The sequence below is a fragment of the Capra hircus genome, chromosome 19 (assembly GCF_001704415.2).
Source record: "Capra hircus breed San Clemente chromosome 19, ASM170441v1, whole genome shotgun sequence".
Lineage (NCBI taxonomy): Eukaryota > Metazoa > Chordata > Mammalia > Artiodactyla > Bovidae > Capra > Capra hircus.
In genome coordinates, this window is record NC_030826.1 from 22465230 (window position 1) to 22486537 (window position 21308).

At 52.0% G+C, this 21308-nt stretch overlaps 1 protein-coding gene across 1 annotated transcript in view; it reads right to left on the reverse strand.

Annotated features, from left to right (window-relative positions):
• Positions 1 to 13914, reverse strand: part of PITPNA (phosphatidylinositol transfer protein alpha) — a 35646-nt gene extending 21732 nt beyond the window's left edge. Inside the window, exons 1-4 of the mRNA XM_018064390.1 lie at positions 13652 to 13914; positions 9757 to 9787; positions 5151 to 5296; positions 1789 to 1880 (exon numbers count right to left, since the gene is read on the reverse strand). Coding sequence (XP_017919879.1) covers positions 1789 to 1880; positions 5151 to 5296; positions 9757 to 9787; positions 13652 to 13671 — 289 coding nt within the window. The 5' untranslated portion in view covers positions 13672 to 13914. The remainder of the gene's footprint in view (positions 1 to 1788; positions 1881 to 5150; positions 5297 to 9756; positions 9788 to 13651) is intronic.

Consider the following 21308-nt stretch of genomic DNA (forward strand, 5'->3'; position numbering starts at 1 on the left):
TGGTGCACACTGTGTGTCTTTTAAAAAAGTGTGCGTGTGCCTCTTTTCCAAGAATTGAACAGCTTCCTGTCTGATGCTTAGGGAACATCGATGTTTGCGTTTTCAGCTATAGCAATAAAACTCTAAGCATTACACATGCCAGGCCCCACCAATGACTGAGCATCTCCTGATACAAGGTTCTTGAATGAACAATGACCAGAGAGCAATGACCCTGTCTCTAGACAGCAGTCATTCCCTCAACAGGATGAGGACCACACACATTTTCCTCATCAGATACAATCTAGGGAGTGCTGGGTCCCCACAAACGAGACAGATAAGTGTCATAGTACACGTAAGCAGGGGCTGGCAGGAGGACCCCACAGCCAGACTGTCTTCACCAACAAATGCAGACTGGCTGAAGGGAAATCCTCGTAACTCACAGTCAAGTTCCAGGGACCTCAAGGGAACCCCCACCTAGGATATGCATCAGTAACAGCATGGGCTATCCAAGAGGTCTACTTCAAAACAACCCTTATGACTTAGGAATTCTGAAAAGGGAATCCCAGAATGTCTAGAAAACCCAGAGACGAGACTAGTGAAGATTAAGAGGAGCCTTCCGCTCCCACTCCCACCTTCAACTATAGCACATGCTGGTCGAGGGGAAGGTGCTGACTCATGGCTCTTAACAGCGATCTCCCGCTCGCTGGGCCTCCTCTCCTCAAATCTGGTGTGCGGATGGCAGGTGTTACATAACATACTTGGGGGATAGCTGTTTCTGAATCCTTTGTCATCACACATTGGGCTAATTTTAACACTTCTCCAATAATATCAGGGTTTTCCTTGCTACGTTTTCTGGTGTACAAGCCTGTTCCTTCCCCCAGGCAAGAAGGTAACCCTAACAGGCTCTTTTCTATGACTGCCCCTCTCTTTTTTTTAAAAAAAAATCTTTTGGCCACACGGCACGCAGGATCTTACTTCCTACGATCAGGGATTGAGCCCATGACCCTCACAGTGGAAGCACGCAGTGTTAACCGCCGGACCACCAGGGATGTCCTGGACGGCCTCTCTCAAGAGCCCCTGAACCTCACTGCTGCTTTCAAGCCAAACATGAATATATACCATTAAGACTGGAAATTTCAGCCATCTAACAATAAGGGAGGGGTGTAAAGAGACCCTAACATGTTCACACAATGGAATTCTGTGTAACCATTAACCAATTTTTAAAAATAGACTATAGGTAGTGACAGAAAATAGGTTTTCCATCTACTGAGTAAAAACGGGCAAGTTGATAATTAGTAAAATTTGACCCAAAATTTGTCTGGAAAACATGTCTGGAGGCTTTACACACACACACACACACACACACACACACACACACACACACACACACACGTATATAAAAGCATTTTAAAAAACGATAGGAAACTAAGACACTAAAATGCTAACAGTGCCTAGGAAATGGAAGGACACGGGTGATTACTTTCTTCTGTTTTTATGTCTTCTCCGAAACCCACCCAGAGGACATTACTTTTGCAATGAGTAAAAACAATCAAAATCATCATACCATCCCCAAATAGGAGGGACTAGTTCCGTGCCACCTTGGGCTGAGGCTACTTGGTGGTTCCCACCCAGCTGGCTGCCAAATCGCGCTAGACAACACTGCCACTCACCACCAGCCTGTAGAGAGACCCCAAGCTCATCCTTCCACTGGCTTAGTCTGGAAAATGAAGACGGGAGACAAAACCCCAATTCACTGCCACCCAAGGCCTACTTGACCACACCCTGCATCCACGGCAGGTCTGCACTCACCGGTTCTGCAGTAAGGGTAGGCATTCCACGCTTTCTCATGTATATTCAGGGCTCCCTCTGGGGCCAGCATTCGAACAAACGTGGGCACTTTGCTGTAGTGAGAACAGGGTTACGAAGAGAAACGGGGGAGAGAGTTAAAGACGGTGGGCTTCTGTGGCACACCCTCCAGGCCACAGTTCCAGTCTCTTCACTGGGGAGTTGACACTCAAGTTCTCACGAGACCAGCAGGTTACTCCGGTTGCATGCGAAGAGCCAGTGGTCAGAGCCCGACACCCCAGCTCTGCCGGCTACCAACATGCACCTGCAACCTGCCCCATGGCCTGCCAGGAACAGCACGGCGGAGGCGGCCCCGGGCTACCTGCCGTGGCTCAGTCCCCACGCTGTCGTTACACACCCTTCCAGAGCTCCCTGGGCCCAGGGCACGACACTACACCCTGCAAGGATGACATGCCTCTGAGACTGGACCAGAATGACTGGCTGACTGACTTGGAATAGGGGATCCAAGATGATCTGATATGCTGGGGTTATTTCTAGATGGCCAGGAGGGCCCCATGGCCACCTGCCTTTCAGGACAAAATAATTTCTTCTATTCAATTCTTATCTCACGTTACAGAACAGCAGGTATATAAAGTATGAGCACTTTTTATTTTTATTTTTTTTTAAGGTAGTATATTCCTCTGCCTTAGTGTTATTAGTTTTTTTAAATAGTTATTTATTCGGCTGCATCAAGTCTTAGTTGTGGCACGTGGGATCTAGTTTCCTGACCAGGGACTGAACCTGGGCCACCTGCATTGGGAGTGTGGAGTCTTAGTCACTGGTCCACCAGGGAAATCCTCTACTTTAGTTTTTAACTGGTCATCTATGTAGTTTAGCAGGTGCCAATGACCTCATCAGCTTTGGTGCCTAAGGCCTAAGAAAAATGAGCTACCCTCAGGAGAGAGCAAACTTCGAACACAAGTGAGTGGCCCCCTGAGACCCACTCACTCACAGCCATACTCATTCAGGCGTCTGTGTGTGCCAGTAACCGGCTACACGCACAAATCACACAGCCGGGGCCGCTGTCCTCAGGGAGCTTCCGTTCCAGTGCGGAGTGGAACTAATCAGGCAGAGCACTGCGAGAACACATGAATGGGGAGGCTCCCCAGGGAGAGGAAGGTTTACGTGAGAACACAGAGTCGCGAGTGGGTAGGGCTGAGCTAGACAAGAGCACGGGGGTGGGATGGGAAAAGCTGGGGGGAAGAGAGAGAAGTTCAGAGTAACTGGCATAAGGCATGCGGTGCGGAACACAGGAGAACGAGCAGAGGCTGAGTCACAGAAGATCTTGCATCTGCCCCACAGAGGACGGACTTTGTCCCGGGGCAAAGGGCCATCTATAGCTTTAAAGCTGGGGAGCAACAGATCTGGACAGAATCCTAGGAGCTGTGAGGAGAAGTGGCAAGTGACCAGGCAAGGGATTGGAAGGAAAGAGAAACACTGGGCATAACCGAGGACATGGACCCAAAAGGACTCGATGTGATATGATGAAGAAGAGCGTGTGGTGAACCCGTGGTTTTTGACTGGGAAAACTAACAGCTGACAGGAGGGCTTTGGTCCTCATGAGGAGAGGCGGCCACGGCGTACAGCACTGTTGGTTTGGTTTTAGTTTTCTTTTACAGCAGTTGGGTGTCTTGGGGTTAACAGCAGTGGTAGGGAGGGAATTCCCTGGCGGTGAAGTGGTTAGGATGTGGGCTTTCATTGTTGTGGACCCGGGTTCAATCCCTGGTTGGGGGACTAACTCTCCACAAGCTGCATGGCTTAGCCAATAAAAAGACTAGTGGTAGGCAGGTTCAAAGCTTCTACCCTCTCCATAAGGAAGAGGGAGAGACAGGGCCTACCCTCTACATGTAGACCTTCTTTGACTGAGTCTTGAGGAACTAACCGGCCTCCGCTACCAGCCTCACTATCTCTTTTCAAAGTTCTCATTAAAAAATGTTGGGCTGGCCAAAAAGTTCGTTGGGTTTTTCTGCAGCATCTTATGGAAAAACGCAAATGAACTTTTTGGCCAACCCAATACAAATGCACTACAAGGAAGGTTTGTCCTGAGCCTGTCTCTCATTAATGGCTCAGAAAGAATGGGTTGGCAGTCAGCTCAAAGGTCAAAGGGGAGGCGTAGAGGGAAAAGAGCACAATGGAGAGGAAATGGGATCTGGTGAGATTTTTTCCCCCACTTCAGCTCTCCACGCTCTGGCACTCACAGAACCGTGGACCACCCCCCAGGCTGGCGCTTCTACATCCCTAGAGCAGACTTCAATTAGCAATTTTACCAAATGAAAATGGAACTGCTTTGTTCAGTTGAATTGACTAGAGATTGAGGTTCAGGTCTATGTTGCACAGCAATGCAAACATACTTAATGCCACTTAACTTAAAAATGGTAAAAACAGTGAATTTTGTGTTGTGTACATCTTCCCACAACTGTAAAAAGAAATTGAAGGCTTATTTTTCCCAGCAGTGGGTTGTTTCTAAAACAAGCTTGATTCAACATCCACTTGAGCTGGTCCAAGTTTACTATGACTTTCAATGTTCTTTTGGGCCAGTTTACAGTTTACTGAAAAATTACTGTCTTGGTTAGGGATTCAGCAATTATGTGATTTGCAACGGATTCTGGTACCCAAATCAATTTGTGCAATACTTTTAAATACTTAACAGCTTTAAGGTAAAGAGAGGTACCAAAATTTCTCCAGGACCCAATTTCATAACATCAGAATTTAAAATACTATCTGAAGCCACAATTCTACTTTTAGGCACAATTTATTATACACACTAAACTTATAAAAAGGATCTGTGCAGAAGGAGTTTTAGTGGAGGACTGCCTGTGAACATGTGGAAATAACAGTAAATGTATTTCAAGACTGGCAAAACCACTGCCAGCAGGTCTGTTCATAGACTGCATGTGCTTTAAAAGAGGCCAAATATGCTGACAGTGAAATAGCTATAAGAAAGAAGAGATCCCATCTCTATCAGATAACATAACAATAAAGGAAATGAACACCCACTTACACACACACACACACACACACACACACACACACACACACACACTCTCACTCTCTCTCTCTCTCTCTCTCTCTCTCTCTTTGTACTCACAGACAATGAAAGGGCCCACAAGAAGATAAGCACTATCCCTTCTGGGGACCAGGAGCCTGGTGGGGCCAGTAATACTTTAAAAACAAACAGCCCTTAAAAGAGCAAAGAAGAACCACCTCTACCCACTGTCACAGGTGAAGCAACTTGAGTAACCGGCCAACACTAGGAACACCCACAATGAGCCACCGTCTGCACTCGGACAGCAGGCCCCACCCTGGCTCTGCTGCAGGGCACCTACCTCTGTAAGTGGTAGATCTTGTGCGTGTACTGGCCTTTCTCGCCATCCTTCTCATAGGGCTCGTTCACCAGGACCTCCACGCCTTCACCACCACCCGTTTCATTTTTGCTGGCCTCAGCCACAGAATACAGCTGCCCTACTTGATACTGAAGGAACAGAGAGGGGAGTTACTGCCAACGCAGAATCTTCTTGAGGGCTGCACAGTCCTGTTGCCGGGAGCTGTCTGGGAGATGGCTCTGGGATCCCTGAATCCTGAAGCTCATCCCACAGTTCCTAACGTGGCCTGGCCCAAATCCCCCCCAGAGCCACTGACAACACAGCTCTGTGGCCCTTCTTTAGCCGTCAGAGGTATCTAATTTCGTCCTTCCCTTTTTCACATCCTCCTTCAAGGTTTAAGGAGGTAGGTGAATATACTTCATTTCACACCAGTATCCAGAAAACAGATTATAGAATCCAAGGTAGTTTTTGCTCTGTCCCTGACTCTGGTCCCAGATCCCCAAACAAGATCGGGCTGGTTGCTAGAAGTCTCTTTATCCCATCCCCCTTAACAGACGTGACTGTCTGTAAACAAATGCACCCAATGCTCCGTGAAATCCACAACCCCCGCTGTCACACGGGCTCATCTTTTTGCTTCTGCTCCAGCATTGGGCCCCTCCTCCCCTGCCAACACCTCAGGGAGAGGTCTTGCAGACAACCAAATCTCCTGATGCTTTCCTGATTCCTGGTGGGGCCGAAGCAAGTGCCCTGCTTCTCGTATTCCATAGCACAGATTCCTATCCCATGGTGCTGGCCAGATGCACCCTCTAGGCTGGCACATATTAGGTGGCCAAAGCCTAGTTTTCCTTTATTTGGGTCACATGCCACCCTATCAAGTCACCAGTCAAGACTGCTGGCCTCCTCCGATCCCCTCAGGACAATACGGTATGAGGGCCAATGACCTGGGCAGTGCCCAGGCCTGGCCCTTCTGTTTAGAGGAGAAAACAAGGTGAGAAGAGAATAGACAGCAGCTGCTAAAGCAGGAAGTTACACCAGACCAAAGGATGCCTCTTCCCTGTCATGGCCAATGCCACGAGCCACAGCAGTTTAGGGAGTATGAGGAAAAGAGAAAAAGGTTCTTGATTACAGCTAGGGGGAGACGTGGGGATCAAGGTTTCCCTCACCCCTCCACACTCCCTCCCCAAGCTCCTGGTCTTTCTCTCCTTGAGATTAAAGCAGAAAAGCTGTGTCTCTGGGCAGCCGCCGCGGGAGCTACTGCCTGCAGCAGCGAGGAGCAGTGCGGCTTCCCCCGCTCCGCCTCAGCCTTGGAAGGCCGCTCTAGCCGGCAGCCTCCCGAGCTCCGCAGGGACGTTTCTGGGCAAAACCTGCAAGGTGAAGCAGCACTCCAGGACACACTGTTCACCGCGAGGCTGGAAGAACCCACCTTCCAAAGCAAAGACATAGTACAGGTGCCAAGGAAAGACCCAAGTTAACCGGCAAGGCTCAGTAGATCCCGTGAAGAGGCATGTCTTGGTGAGAGCCAGTCACCTTGACCTTGCTACTCCAGAGTTACACCAGGGCTGCCTCAGTGCCCCTGGGAACCCCAAGCTGTCCCGGTGCCTTCTCTAGTCCAACTCCTAACAAAGGCATCCATAAAAACCCCTAGCAAGTGGGTCAGGGTTTGGCTGAGCCAGGGGATCCTAAGCAGTAGCAGTGAGTCTGTTTCAGAGTCATGAGAACATCTAACCACTGACTCAGCAATCCTGAAGGGCAGGCCGGGGAAAGGGCCCGGTGGAGGGGGTTGCCGGCCGGTGGTGTTGCCTGGGGAGGGGCCCGCACATTGACTAATCCCCTTCGTTTGGTTCCTCTTCAGCTGCAGGAATCAGAGGGCAGGCTCTAAGAGGATCAGTGTGCTGGGCTGGCATCTTTCCCTTTTAATCTCTCTTGATATTCTGATCCTTTAATCCCAATGAGACATGTGAAGGCAGTTTTGTTAATCCAAAGGGGTGAGCAAGACTGGCCTCCACAAGCCGTCAGCGAGGGACACTTTTCATGTCAGAGGGTTCCCTGTGGCACCGGGGCTCCGCACCCTGCAAAAATGGAAAGCAGCCAGACTCTGATGGGATAGAGGTGGGGGCTCGGGGTCAGGACATTAAATCAGATAAAGAGCCTTGGAGAGACCAGCACTGCAGCCTCCTCTGGCCCAGAACAGTGCTCCCTGCCCTGGAGAGCTGCTCCTTTGCTCCCAAGAACTAAGGAAAACAGAGGCCCCACCACGCTGGCAATCTGGAAGTGGGAGCCCAGGAAGATGCGGTGGGTGGGCCTGAAACATGTCATGAAAAACAGCGCAGCTGTTGGTCCCACCCCCACGGCCCTGCCAAGCCAGGTACCAAAGGGGCCTGGTGCCATGCATCTCTGGAAAGGAGAAGTAAAACAGCCCTATCCACAGGAGGGGGAAAAGGTGGGCTGGACTGAGTAAGAAACCGCTGGCGGACACTGCGCGTTAAAGGGCCAGGGCTCTCTGGCTCTGCTGTGGAACATCTAGAAACCCTGCCCAGTTAGGCCAAAGGCTCTGGCCAGCCACAGCCAATTTCACCCCAAACATTGACTCAAGCCGTCAGGATGGTCATGAAGACAGGGTCTTCTCTCTTCTCTTCCCCTTCCCAACTGATAAAGCTCCAAGGGCCTCCAACTGGGAAGTAAATCCAACTGCCACGTGACACTGGGCTGTTTCCAGTCAGGACGGGTTATCGATAAAGACTCTGAGAAGGCTGGTCATTACTTATTTCTTCTAGGGCTTCCCCACCCAAGATTTTCTGATCTTCTGGAGCTAAGGTTCAGCCAGCCAAAGAACAGCTCCTGCTTCTCCCGACACAGGCCAAGCACCGCTTCCTCATTGGTGGTTTCTGGCTGGGAACGAGTTGACCATCATCAGGCTCACAGATGAATCCTAACCTGTGCTTACTTCCCAAGCTTCTGCTTTCAGGCTTGGTTCACCCCACCTCACCACTTCCTCAAGCTCCAAAAAAACAAAACAAACAAGCCATCGCAGACTGAAAACCAGCAACTGCAGACATTCTCAAGGTGTCTTCCCTTTTCCCGCCCTTCGTGGCCCCACCATGAGCAATCGGCCCAGAGCTGCCCCGGACAGTGCCGGACCTCCTGCATCTGCTGCCTCACTCAGACACTTCCACTTGTCATTAAAGTCGAGAAACTCCCTGGAAGAAAAGATCCGTTTCACCCCTGAATGCCACTCTGAGGTGCTCCTGAATTCCCAGGGGACATTTGCCTCACAGGGATAATAGGACCTTGCTGTACAGCAGAGACGGAGTCACCAGACCCGTCTGAAAAGCAGAGTTTCAGGGCAAGTGACATGGTGGGCCTTCTTGCCTGGTTTCCTGGTTTGGAAAATCATCACTTGCTATTTTTCATAAAGAGAACATGGATCCCAGAAGAGATAGGTTAGCAGGGACTGCCCCCCACCCCCAAAGCCAACAGCTATCAGCCCAGGCACGTGATTCCCAGGCCCCCAGTACATCTCAGGGATCACAGCATACACCCAGCCATACCCTCGCCCAGCCTCTCAAGTCTCATTTCTCTTATCTTCTTCTCCCGGAACTGCCCTGTCGTGTCCGAGGTCCACCCCTGAGCCCTGCCCCAGGTCTCTACAGCTCTCAGTGGAGATGCAGCCCACCCCGGGGGGCCGATGCCTGCCCACCCTCCCTCTCATCTCAAGTGTGCCACAGGCTCTCTTGGCCCGGTCTCATCTTGCAGAGGATCATGTCATATGTGGAACCAGGTGGAAGTGCTCACGGGAGCTGACACTGCAGCAAAGAGTGGCTGCGGGCAGCACCGTGGCTGAGCAGCTTCACCCTAAGTTCAGCTCAGCTGGAAGCTGGGGGCTCTGGCAGTTCCGAAGGGATCAGAGAACAAGGCTGAGCTGGGAGAGGAGCGCGAAGGAACTTCAGAGGAAGGGCGGGACAAGGGAGGCTCCGGGGCAGTGTTCTGCTGTTCCGGAGGCCGACTGTGAGTCAGCTCGGCCTATGAACCTTCGTGAGGTCAATCCTGCCAGATCGCCATTCACGGGGATGTCGGGCCCAAGAACCATAAAAGGACAGAGGCCAAGCCAAGCCCATTTGTCATTCTCTGCCCTCCGTAAAAGGAGGGTTCTGGCCTTGGCCTTCCTAGCAGTCACCTAAGTGTGGCGAGGAAGGACCTCGGAGATTTCAGCCCTGCTGGTCTGCTGCACAACCAGAGAGGGCTAGGCACGCCTCCCTGTCAAGTCACGGAGGTCTCAGAAATGCACGTCCTTAATCTCCTCAGTAACATGTCCCCAGACGGGCAGAGTTCCAGCAGGTGGGGGGTGGGGGCTGGTTTTGTGTCTATCCACAGTTATCTTGCCTGCCAACAGCTCGAGGCAGGTCACACACAGCTGGTCAGATACATTAAGTGCCTTCCTGCAACTGAATATCGCACCAGGAAAATTCACACTGAGTACCGACTATCTCCATGCTAGGACAAACACGAAAACCATGCGGAGATACTAGCGTGGGCTGCCTGGAGCCCAGCTGAGCTGAGGGTCACAAGCAAGCGCCTCCAACTCTGGGTAGAAAGAGGAAAAAGGACTTACCTCCTCTACAGACACAGGTAGGATGACTCGACTGCAAGAGAAGGGAAACAGAGGGTCAGCCTGGGGCTCTGAAAGCACCGTCCCGGAACAGCACTGAGTGTGCTGCTGCCTGTGACGCTGCACTCCCTCTTAGGACCCCAGCAGAGAACGGCCTCCTGAGTGCTTCAGGCAGGACCCTTGGTCCCTTCTGGCACCCCATTCAGAGCCCTGCGATTCAGCGCACACCCATCCCCTCACCAGGTACTTCCTAGGCCCCTGGCTCATGTCTGGAGCTTTCTCCTCCCTCTCCCCGACAAATACCTTCCCCAACAAGACTTGCTGATGAGTCTCCCTCTCTCTGTTAACACAGGAGTGTAACACAAGAGGACCCATCCCTGTATACTCCGAAGCCAAGACGGGGATTCAGGCCCAAACAAGCAGGCCCCGGAGACTGACATCTCTGGGGACCCCACCTCCCAACAGCAGCCCTCAACATGAAAAGTCAGGCAGGGGCCAAGTTCCTTGGAGCATTAATCACCCTAAGAGCACGTGCCAACCATCTCAGGGCCAGCTATTACATGCCACTACCACAAAGCCACCAAGAGACGACACCTAACTCATGATCTGACCTCCAGAAGCTGTCCAAAGGCACCCAACCCATCACTTTCTTTTCCTTCTTCTCCATTTCCATGGCGACCGATTTTGCTGGGGGAACCGCCAGTCAGTCACCTGATGGAGAAGCCATGACCAGCAAAGCCCCAGACCGGTCAGAACTCCACACACACAGAGAAGTGAGAGGGCCAGGGCCCTGCTCAGGGTGGCTTGCATTTGTAACGCAGGGCAGTGGCCAGCCCCCAGCTCAGAGCCCTGGGGTCTGAGAGTTGAGACAAAAATGCTTGGCTGTATTCCTACCAATCAAGCCAGCTCCCAAGCTCAGACTCTCCATTTCCAGACCCTAGCTGGGAGCCCCTGGAGCCTCCTGCATCTTGCGTGCTCCACTCTCCTTCCTGGGCCAATCGGGACTCTTGCTCCAGGCTGGTAAATAGCCCGCTCACTATTCTCTAGTCCCGCAAAGGTCCTCAGACAGCAAGAGGCACCCGGAGGGGTCTGAGAAAAACATCTCAGTCAAGGCAAGGCACGGAGCAGGAAAGTAGCAGGAAAAATAACATGGGTTCCAAGTCTTTCCTGCTGGCTAACTCTCCTCCTCTAGGATGACTCAAATAATGTAAACCCTACAGGTTTTTGGAAGCTGCCCCTAATGCTCTCCTCCCATCAGGGAGAGCTGACAGCGCAGAGAAATATTTCCAACGTGGAGGCCACAATTTCTGCACCCTCAGAAGAAACTTCCTAGAAAACAATACACCTTTTATCTTCAAGAACAATGGTAAAAAAAAAAAAAAAATCACATCCAAGAATTTGCAGAAATCAAATCAAGGAGAATTCTGCGAGAGGAAGTGTTGGGCAACCTTCAGACCCTGGGTGGGCACTGAATCTCCACCCGAAAGAGACTTGCATCAGTCAGTTCCTGACAGGATGCTCTAACACTGTGACAGGACAGCAGCACACCCAGATGCTTCTCCCTGGCTCCCTGGGAGCAAAACCACTTTAGCAGCAATAGGGTGCAACTGCAAAGGATGGGGCCACTGAGGCTGTGCAGGGCTGGGACTGGAGCCTCGCTCATTTCAGTGTGACCTTCACTCGGAGTCTCTCTAGAGCTGCAGCGCTGCAGCCATAGCCAAGCGTCTCTGATGCCCCCCTCTGGGCACCCTCCATCCAGGGATGCGCGCGCACACACACACACACACACACACATGCCCGAACACACTCAGGGCACAAGTTGAGCAGGAAGGAAATGCAGATGCCAAGCGGGCTCTGCATCCCTGGCACCTTGGACCTTTCCCTGGCGGGCTTCAAGGGGAGGAGAACAAAGACTGGGAGGGGAGGCTCTCTCTTCAAAACTCGCTCAGATCTCTTCTGAAGGTCCCTTCCCTTCCCTGCCTGACCATTTGCACAAAAACTACAGGTTTCTACAGATGCTAGGATTCGACTGGGAATAGACAAAAGAATCAGGACAGTGCAAAAAGTCTGTCATCTGGACAGTAAAGATTAAAATTCAAAGTGCACCCGACCCTCCTCTTGCTGGCTTCCCAAGCAAGATTCTTCCTCCTCACCACACAAAACTGCGCTCTGGCTGAATCAGCATCAGATTAGATGTCAAGTAACAGAGTGGAGGGACTTCGAAATAAAGCTCTTCAGATGAGGTGTCAAGCTGCGATGACACCTGGGTCTCTTCCCTTTGCTATCCAAAACTCCACACTATGTCCTAAACATCCTAAACACCTCCAAGGAGCAGGCCAGCTAGAACGGGGCAAAGTCCTTTCACTGACAAAATGGAAACAGCTCTCAGCACACCTGCCTGGCTACCAAGTGAGGTCCACCAGTTGCTCTCTACCCCGACATCTCCCTCTTCCGGACACCTCCCACTTCCTGACTTCCTGGGCTTCTGGCTCAATGCTATCCACTTGTCCTCCCCTCCGGGAAGTATGGTTTCCCTGAAAGTTCTACACGTGTACATCCAATCTCCCCTCTTCCCCCATCCCCCTGTCCCCAGTCTCTCCTCTTGGAAGAAGGGAAAAAGACAAGTCATAAGATGTTTACTTGGAACCATGAGCTTCTGGAACAGATCACCTCATATTTGAAAGATGTAGCAATCCAGACACCCCGACCTGTCATCCAGTCCCCTGGATTTCACAAGCAAGCCCATCTCCCTGCAACTCCTACCAGAAGGCACTCATGCCCCCCACCCTACCCACCCTCACTACTCAGAAACTCCCTCACTCTTCACTGGTTTTCCTCAGTCAATGGCTTGATGACAAACACCAATTCGTCACAGCAATTTCCCCATCTCTTTGTACCAAGACTAAGAATCCTCCAGAGACAGGCTGGCCCTGCCCGCACCCCCGCTCCCCAATTCTAACAACATGTACATTTACTCACAATCATACTTTTTCCAAACTGTCTTCCTCCCTAACACCCTGGCCCTCTCCATCATCATAATCCTCTCACTTTAGCCCCTGCCCAATGTTTTCTGAATTCCTCACCCTAGTGTCCCTAAGTCCCAAGCAGTCATCCTTTTCCCTCAAATATGAAGACACATGTCACACGGCCAGTCCCCTGCTATCTCCTCATACCCTTCCCCTGTCACTCAGCCTGGCCGGGACTCCCTAGTCCATTTCCTGTGTCTGCTTAACACAGTCCTTGCCCTGATGCCTAAGGCAACACTCCTCACACCCCAGGTGGCCCTCCACACTCCACCCATCATCTCAACTCCATTCCAGAAGCTGTCTTACCTGATCTCCCAGTGCCCCTTGGCAGTATTCCGGCCCAAACCCCCCTCCCCAACCCCGGCCCTGTCTGCCCTTGTCTAACTGTTCCTGGGCCACTCGGACAAGTCCTCCCTCTCCGGGGGGTCCTCTCTGCCACTCCTGCAGCTCTGGCTGGGCCCTTCCTCCCTCAGCCTCCACTCCAGGACCACCCCACGTCTCATCCAGCGCTCTCGCTTCCTCCTCATGCCCTGTCCTGCTCTCACTGTCCCCTTGACCTCATCCCAGGCCTGCCTGGCCCTCTTTGTCCCCTCAGCCTCTCCTCAGGCCTACTCGGTCCTCGCTGCCCCTTGGGCCCCACCTCAGGTGCTGTATCCCTCCCCCTCTACCCCCGTTCGGCCCACCTCCGGCCCTGTCCGGCCCTGGCTGTCCCCTCAGCTCCTGCTGGGCCGCCCAATAAACCATCCAGCGCTCTCCATGCCGTCGGGCCCCGTCCGGCCGCAGCATCCCCTCCGCCAGGCCATCAACCTCCCTGGTCGTCATCCTCGACTCTCCCTCCCTCCTCGCTTCCGCACGGCCGGCTGGACACTCACTACTCCTTGAGCAGCACCATGTCGCTTCGCGACTCGGCGGCTGCCTGCTGCCCGTCCAGCCGCCCGCCCGCTTCCTGACGGCCGCTCTCCCCGTGGCCCGGCCCGGCCCGGCTGCCTGTGCGCCTTCGTCGTGCTCTGCTCTGTCCCCGCCGCTCTTGCTGCGGTCGCCGCGCCGGCTCCTGCCGCCCCGGCCTCGCCGCCTCCCGCGCCGCTGCCGACGCCGCCCGGAGCTCCGGTTCCGCAGCGCCGCGCGGGGGCGGGGCGTCTCTGCGGCAACCAGAGCGTCACGCGCCGCGCTGCGCGCTGACCTCAGCGCGGAGGCGGAGCCTTCTCGGGCCCGCCCCCTCCCGTCCTTAAGTGGGCCGCCGAGGCAGTTTGCGCGTCCCGGGTGGGTCCGCGCGTAAGCAAGACCCGAGCAGTAGGCGGCGCCGACACCCAGGTGTCCCGCAGGGTCCTAGGGTGACTGTTCATCTGCAGGCGGAACAGATGCCACTGTGCGGTTGGGCCTGACCTGTGGTGTGGTTTGAGATCTAGGAAAGGTTGTATTACAAAATGTTAATAATGGCCAAGTTTATGTGCACGTAAGAGCTTGACTCCTCACGACAGCTGTATATCAGAAATGTATTATTACTGCCTCCATTGACAGGTGAAGGGGCGGCAGAGGTCAAGAGACTAGCTCAAGAGAAAAAGAAGAGAAAGAGAGAGACACTTGCTTAAGTCCAAAGCTAGCATGTGATGGAGCCGAGGTTTTTACCCTGCAGTCAGTAGTCTGATATCTTTTATCCAAAAAGTTATTTGCTGAGGGTCTTCTGTGCATCAAAATCTGTGCTTTTGTTGAGTAAGCAAGTGAAATGAAAGTGTTCGTTTCATTTCAGTAGTGTCCGACTCTGCAGTCCTATGACTGTAGCCCACCAGGCTCCTCTGTCCATGGTATTCTCCAGTCAAGAATACTGGAGAGTGGGTTGCCATTTCATTTTCCAGGGGATCTTCCCCTCCCAGGGATTAAACCCAGATCTCCTGCATTGCAGGGCAAATTCTTTACCATCTGAACCAATAGGGAAGCTTGAGTGAGCAAGGCAGATATCATCTTGCCCTTAGGGAACTCAAGATCACCTGGGGGTGGTAGGTAGGTGGATAGAGGGGCAGCCAGGCAGTTAGGATGAAAAGGACTGTGAGAGGTGAAATACAGGTTTGGTGGGGTCCACTAGAGAGGTGTAGTCAGCAAAGGCATTCTAGAGAAAGAAGAGGAAGAAGTTCTAAGCTGAACTCTGCGGGGGCTGAGATGGGAAGAGGGATGGGGCAGAGGTGATGCAATGGCTGGGGGCCAGAGGGCCAGCATGAGGGCTGAGGAGCTATAGTGTGGTGGGGCAGGCAGAGTATGCAGTTCCTGGGGGTGCTAAGGTGTTTGGAGTCCATCCTCAGGGCATGGGCAGGCATCTATGGGCTTTAACCAGGTCTGTAAGCAGGTCTGGCGTTTGACAGCTGGGAGAAAAGGGCACTCGGGGAACCGGAGATGACACAAGGAGAACCTGCGTGAGGAGTCCTCTGCAAAAGTCCAGGTAGAGCTGGACTAAGACAATGATGGTGAAGGGGGATGAAAGAAAGACAGAGATGGATTCAGAATCCACTCAGGAGGTAAAAGCAGCAATACTCTGTCGACTAATTAGCTAGGAGGGTGACAGGGAAAAAGGAGGGATGAAAACTTCTTGGGTTTCTGGCCTGGGAATCTGGGTGGATGGCATTGCCTTCAGGAAAAGAGAACAAAGGCAGATTTGCAGATGGGAAGACAATGGCTGAAACGGAGCAGGACCCTATGGGGCCCTCCGAGGAACAGATCCTTTTCTGTGTCTCCCGTTCACTGTTTGTAAGAGACAGGTGTTACGCAGCCTTGCACACCTTTCCTCGAGTTCCAAAGGGCAGATTCAAACAGTTGCTAATCCAAGAAGGGAGGGAATGCAGAAACAAAGGTGAAGCAGTAAAACAATATCTTTGAGTTCTTCTGCTGGAACTAAGGCCCCCACCCAGGTGGAGGATGGTAACTCCAGGCTGAGCACAAGATCCCTGGAATACCAACCTGTTAGCTCATCACCAATCAATTAGAAGAAAATTATTTAATAATTGCCACATGCTGGCTCTCTGCAGGAAGCAAGTAACCTGGAGCTTGCAGTCTAGTTGAGAAGACGACATCTACTCATTCACTCCGTAAAATATTGATTGAACTCTTTGCCCTCTCCTGGGCCTTTTTCTAGGCACTCAGGACACAGGAGTGACCAAGAAAAACAAAATCCTTTTGAAACAGGAGGGAAGGGGGCAGGACACAAGCTTTAAAAGAATGACATAGTGCATGATGAAAACTGGTTAGAACCAACCAGGTCCAAGATGGCAGAAGATTGGACTTCTGGTGGACCTTGAACCTCCTTGTATGCTCATTATAATACATTACGCACTCAGTCATGTTTGACTGTTTGCAACCCCATATAGACTGTAGCTCGCCAGACTCCTCTGTCCATGGGATTCTCCAGGCAAGAATACTGGAATGGGTTGCCATTCCCTTCTCCAGGGTATCTTCCCAACCCAGGAATTGAACCCGGGCCTTCCGCTTTGTGGGCACCAGGGAACCTGTCTGAGCCACCAGGGAAGCCCTTTGTAATTAATGGCGCACCCACCAGTACATAGACAGCTCCAAGGCTGACCATCAAAGACCAAAAAGTGGGCAGTTGCCCAATTCCCGGAAATCTCCCCCAAACAGTTGGAATAATCCTCCTCCTCATTAGCCTATTAAATTACCCAGCCCATAAAAACTACCAGGTGATACTTCAGGAGCTCTCACCTTCTGAGATGACCCACTCTCTCTTTGTGGAGTGTGTTTCTCTCGAAACACATCACTTCTCTTTCATTCTCAGTTGTGTTTGGTCTCCATTACTGTGTGCAGGCTTTTCTCTGGTTGTGGCCGGTGGGGGCTGTGCTTCCTTGCAGCGCGTGGGCTTCACATTGTGGTGGCTCTTGCTGTAGCAGAGTACAGGCTCCAGGCTCCAGGGCTTCAGTGGTGGCAGCACAGGGGCTCAGCAGTTGTGGTGCATGGGCTGCTGCGCCACGGCACGTGGAATCTTCCTGGGCCAGGAATTGAGCCCGTGATCCCTACAATGGCAGGTGGATTCTTGACCACCGTGCCACTAGGGAAATCCAATAAATCCACTTCTTACCTATCATTTTGTCTCTCACTGAATTCTTTCTGCGTCAAGACATCAAGAACCTGAGCTTCATTAAGTCCTCAAACCAGGTGTTGTTGTTTAGTCGTGTCCAACTCTTTTGTGACCCCATGGACTGTACTCCACCAGGCTCCTCTGTCCATGGGATTTTCCAGGCAAAAATACTGGAGTGGGTTGCTAATTCCTTCTTCAAGGGACCTTCCCAACCCATGAGTCGAACCCACGTCTCCTGCACTGCAGGCAGATTCTTTACCCCTGAGCCACCAGGGAAGCCTGAGACCTATGTGATCTCAATTAAAAGACTGTGGGTTTAAGCCCCAGTCTCAGTTCTTACCGAGTTTGAGTCTCAGCATGTGGGCTCAGGTCCCAGATATGAGTTGTACAGTTTCACTTGCCTTGTTAGATGGGGTAAGACAGAATATAAACAAATGCAGAAACAACTTCCAGTAGAGCTCTCACCTTCTGTTACGAAGATGCTGAACAAGGTGACTGTGGGAAGTGAAGGTGGCATTAGATGTGTGGTCAGGGAAGACTCTTAGAAGAAGCCATGTTTTGGGACTTCCCTGACAGTCCAGTGGTTAGGACTGAGTGCTTTCACTGCTGGGGTTCACGCTCAATCCCTGGTTGGGGAACTAAGATCCCGTAAGCCACGCTCTGCCACAAAAGAAAAAAAAAAAATTTAGAAAGAAGAGATCATGTTTAGACAGAAACCTGAATCAGAGTTGAGGTGAGGGAGTCTGGAGGGCCCTGCAGGGCAGTGAGGGAAATATAAAGCAACGCGACCATTAAATTACCCTAGAAACACCTTTCACGTGGAGGAACTCACAGAGAGGAGGCCTCGCACTTGCCGAAAACTGCACTGAGTGATGGAGGTAGCTGGCCATGAAGGTGAGACGCAAAGAACAGTGCTGGAAAGGGTCCGAGGAGAGGCCTCCTCGGCTGGAGAGGTGAAGGGAGTGTCGGGGACAAGGTGGCGATGGATATTTGGCTAGAAGAGGGGAGTGTCATCTTTGTAGGGAAAGGAACACGTGCAAAGCGGCAAGGGTGCACAGAATCTGGGGAGCGGGAGGCCAGGGTAGAGCCTTCAGTCGGAGCGTAAGTGGTTCATTTGATAGACACACGCACAGCCAGGGCAGAACGTGGGGACCTGAGAGACAAGTTAGAGAACAGACCTTAAGGAATCCGCATTCCTCATCACTCAGGATCAACTTGGAGAAGGAAATGGCAACCCACTCCAGCATTCTTGCCTAGAGAATCCTGTGGACGGAGGAGCCTGGTGGGCTGGTGTCCACAGGGTTGCACAGGGTTGGACACGACTGAAGCGACTTAGCATGCATGCATGCATGCATTGGAGAAGGAAATGGCAACCCACTTCAGTATTCTTGCCTGGAGAAACTCAGGGACAGAAGAGCCTGGTGGACTGCTGTCTATGGGGTCGCATAGAGTCGGACACGACTGAAGCGACTTAGCAGCAGCAGCAGCAACAGAATCCACTGCTGGCCAGATTTTTAGCACACCTGCTTCATTTCTTTTCTGAAACATCATGTCATCTCTGCCCTCCATATTCCCATGTGCATTCTAGAAATAGGGATATTTTCTTCTGAATCCACAATGCCATGATCATACTGAACAAAACCGGTCATTTCTTGATATCATCTCTTACCCAATTCATATTCAAACGTCCCTAATCATCTAAAAAATATTATTTTAGAGTTTATTTTAAATATATTTGGTATCTGAACAATGTCTGCCTTTTTTTCCCCTCCACATTTTATTTTCAGGTGTTCTGTTTCTTATATCTCTTCGTCTAGCAAGCTTTACTTCAGGCGTACATAACAGTTAGGCCTTGGAATTTCCCTGGTGGTCCAGTGGCTAAGACTCTGCACTCCCAACACCTGGTCAGAGAACTAGATCCCATATGCTATAACTAAAAGAAAAGATCCCACATACCCACGTGGTGCAACTAAGACCTAGTGTAGCCAAATGAAAAAAAAAAAGAGAGAGAGAAACCGTACATGCAGGGCCCACAGCACTCTCCAGGGTGCCTCACTGTGAGCCAACGATCCCACTGTGGAAATGAACCCCTGGTGCCTGATGCCCTGGAGTTCCAATCCTACCACTTCCTACCTGTGTGACCTTGTGCAAGTTGCTTAACCTCCCTGGGCCTCAGCTCCTTCATGTGTAACATGGAGACAATGGTAGTGGCCGCCTTGTGGACTTGCTGGATATCGGTAGATGAGGCAATGTGCATAAAGCAATTTCATGCAGGGCGTGGCACATTTCTGTATGACCATTCTGGAGGAAGAGGGGCCTGTGAGGAAGGACCCCTCAAGGCTACGTGTATATGCTCCCGGCTGAGCCGGCAAGAAGAACGTGAATCTCTGGTATCACAGCAATCTTTCTGTCTCACGTATCTCTCTGTATCGCTCTTCCTCTATCTGTACCCATCTTTTCTCCACCTCTCTAGCTGCCCCTCTCTCCTTCTGTCTCTCCTCTCCATCTCTGTTGACCTCTCTTTATCTCACATCTAGAAGTTTCTCTGCATCTGTCTCTCCCTTTCTCTTTTTGTTCTCTCTGTGCCCCTCTGTCTCTCTCTTTCTGTTCCTCTGTAACTCTCCGTCGGTGCACTCTGTCTCTTTAATCTCTCTTGCTGTCTCCTCTCTGTGTTTCTCTTTGCCTCTTCCTGTCTCACGTCCCTGCTCGGCTCCCTCTGTCTGTCTCTCTTCATCCCCGCCATCTCGGTCTTTGTTCCTGAGCTCTGCGTAGTGATCAGCTCTCTCGGACGCCCCCCCACCGCCACCCCCCACACCCGCCCCCACACCGTCTCCTTTGCATTGTTGGTGTCTGCTCACAGTCCTGGCCCCCCGTGTGGATGCTCCTGGCTGGCTGGCCCTTCTTGCCGCCTCGGTCGCAGCCACACCTGTAACCCATCTCTGGGTATCTCGGGGAGGCTGTGTTTCACTGTTTCCATCCTCAGCTCGGTCCCTTCCTGCTTGCTGAAAGCATACTCTTCTCCCAGCCTTGGTCTCAGCCAGTTTCAGCCTCCTTTTGGTTTATTTCTCTCTCGCTCACTCTTTTTTTTTTAAACAATTTTATTCATTTGTTTATTTTTGGCTGTGCATGGGCTTTTCTCTAGTCGTGGTGAGCGGGGGCTACTCTCTAGTTGCGGTGTGCAGGCTTCTCATTGTCGTGGCTTCTCTCGTAGAGCGCAGGCTGTAGGGTGCACGGGCTTCAGTAGTTGCATATGGGCTCAGTAGTTGTGTTTCCCCAGCTCTAGAGCGCAGACTCAATAGCATGTGGGTTCTTCCCAGATCAGGGGTTGAACCCTGGTCTCCTGCATTGGCAGCCAGATTCTTTACCACTGAGCCACCAGGGAAGCCCTCTCTCTCTTTTTTAAACTTCATCCTCCAGTATTTATTGAGCATCTGTTCCATGCCCGGCACCATTCAAGACTCTAGAGGTTATCGTGGCAAAGCAGCATCCATGCTAGCTCTCAGGGGGCATTTGTGATATTGGGGAGACAGACAGATAGGAGAGCAGACAAAGCATGGCCCTGCCTTGGCCTTGCCCCCCTGAGCAGAGGAGTGCATAGGCCAGGCTGGGCCTGTGAGTTTGGCTGGCTGTGCCCTGCGCTGGGCCTGATGATTCCTTGTCCCTAAACGGGGCCTGAGGGTCACTCTAGAAGCTGCACTAGAGGGTTTAACCACTTGCTCACTGGACAGCATTCATGATGCCCCAGGCTAAGGGAGACACAGGTAGAAAGAGAAAGTCCCAGCCCACGTGGGGCACAGTCCAGACAAACAGTATCAGTGGGAGGGAGGGAACAGGGGCGCCCTGGACTTGACCTTCTCCCTCCCTCCCCGCCTCCAGCAGAGTTTGGCCTGCACACAGTGAAAAGCCATTTGAGCAGCCGTGATCTTTAAAATAAGTTTCTTTGAGCCAACATCTAAAAATGGGGATGTTTTATATAAAACTCAGAATTCCCAGCTTCCCTTGTAAAAATCAGGAGATCGGGCAACAGTGGGCTCGTTCCCACAGGGCCTTGAAGGGTTAGAGCTGTGTCAAGGCTGGCTGTGGCCTCCAGGTCCCTGTGGCGCCCCCCAAGTCCTCTTGTGTCCCTGGCAGAGAGGTCACTGTCCAGCAGCCCTTACGTCATCTTGCTGGGGTTCTACTTATACTGGAAAACTAGTTCTCCACTGTGTCTGCATCAAGAGCGGGAAAACGGTCACAGCGCAGGGATGTGGCGGAGCGTGGCTTTTGAGCTTGCAATCCTGCTGAGTAGAAGCCCTCATGAACCTCCATTTACCATCTCTGCCCTGTGTGCCATGCAGGGGTCCTACCCCATCCCCAGCTGGCTCCCGAGGCCACCTACCTCCTTGCCTGGGGCCTCAATGCCCTCCACCCTAAAAGGTTGGGAACCAAGCTTCAGACAACCAGGCTGTCCTCTC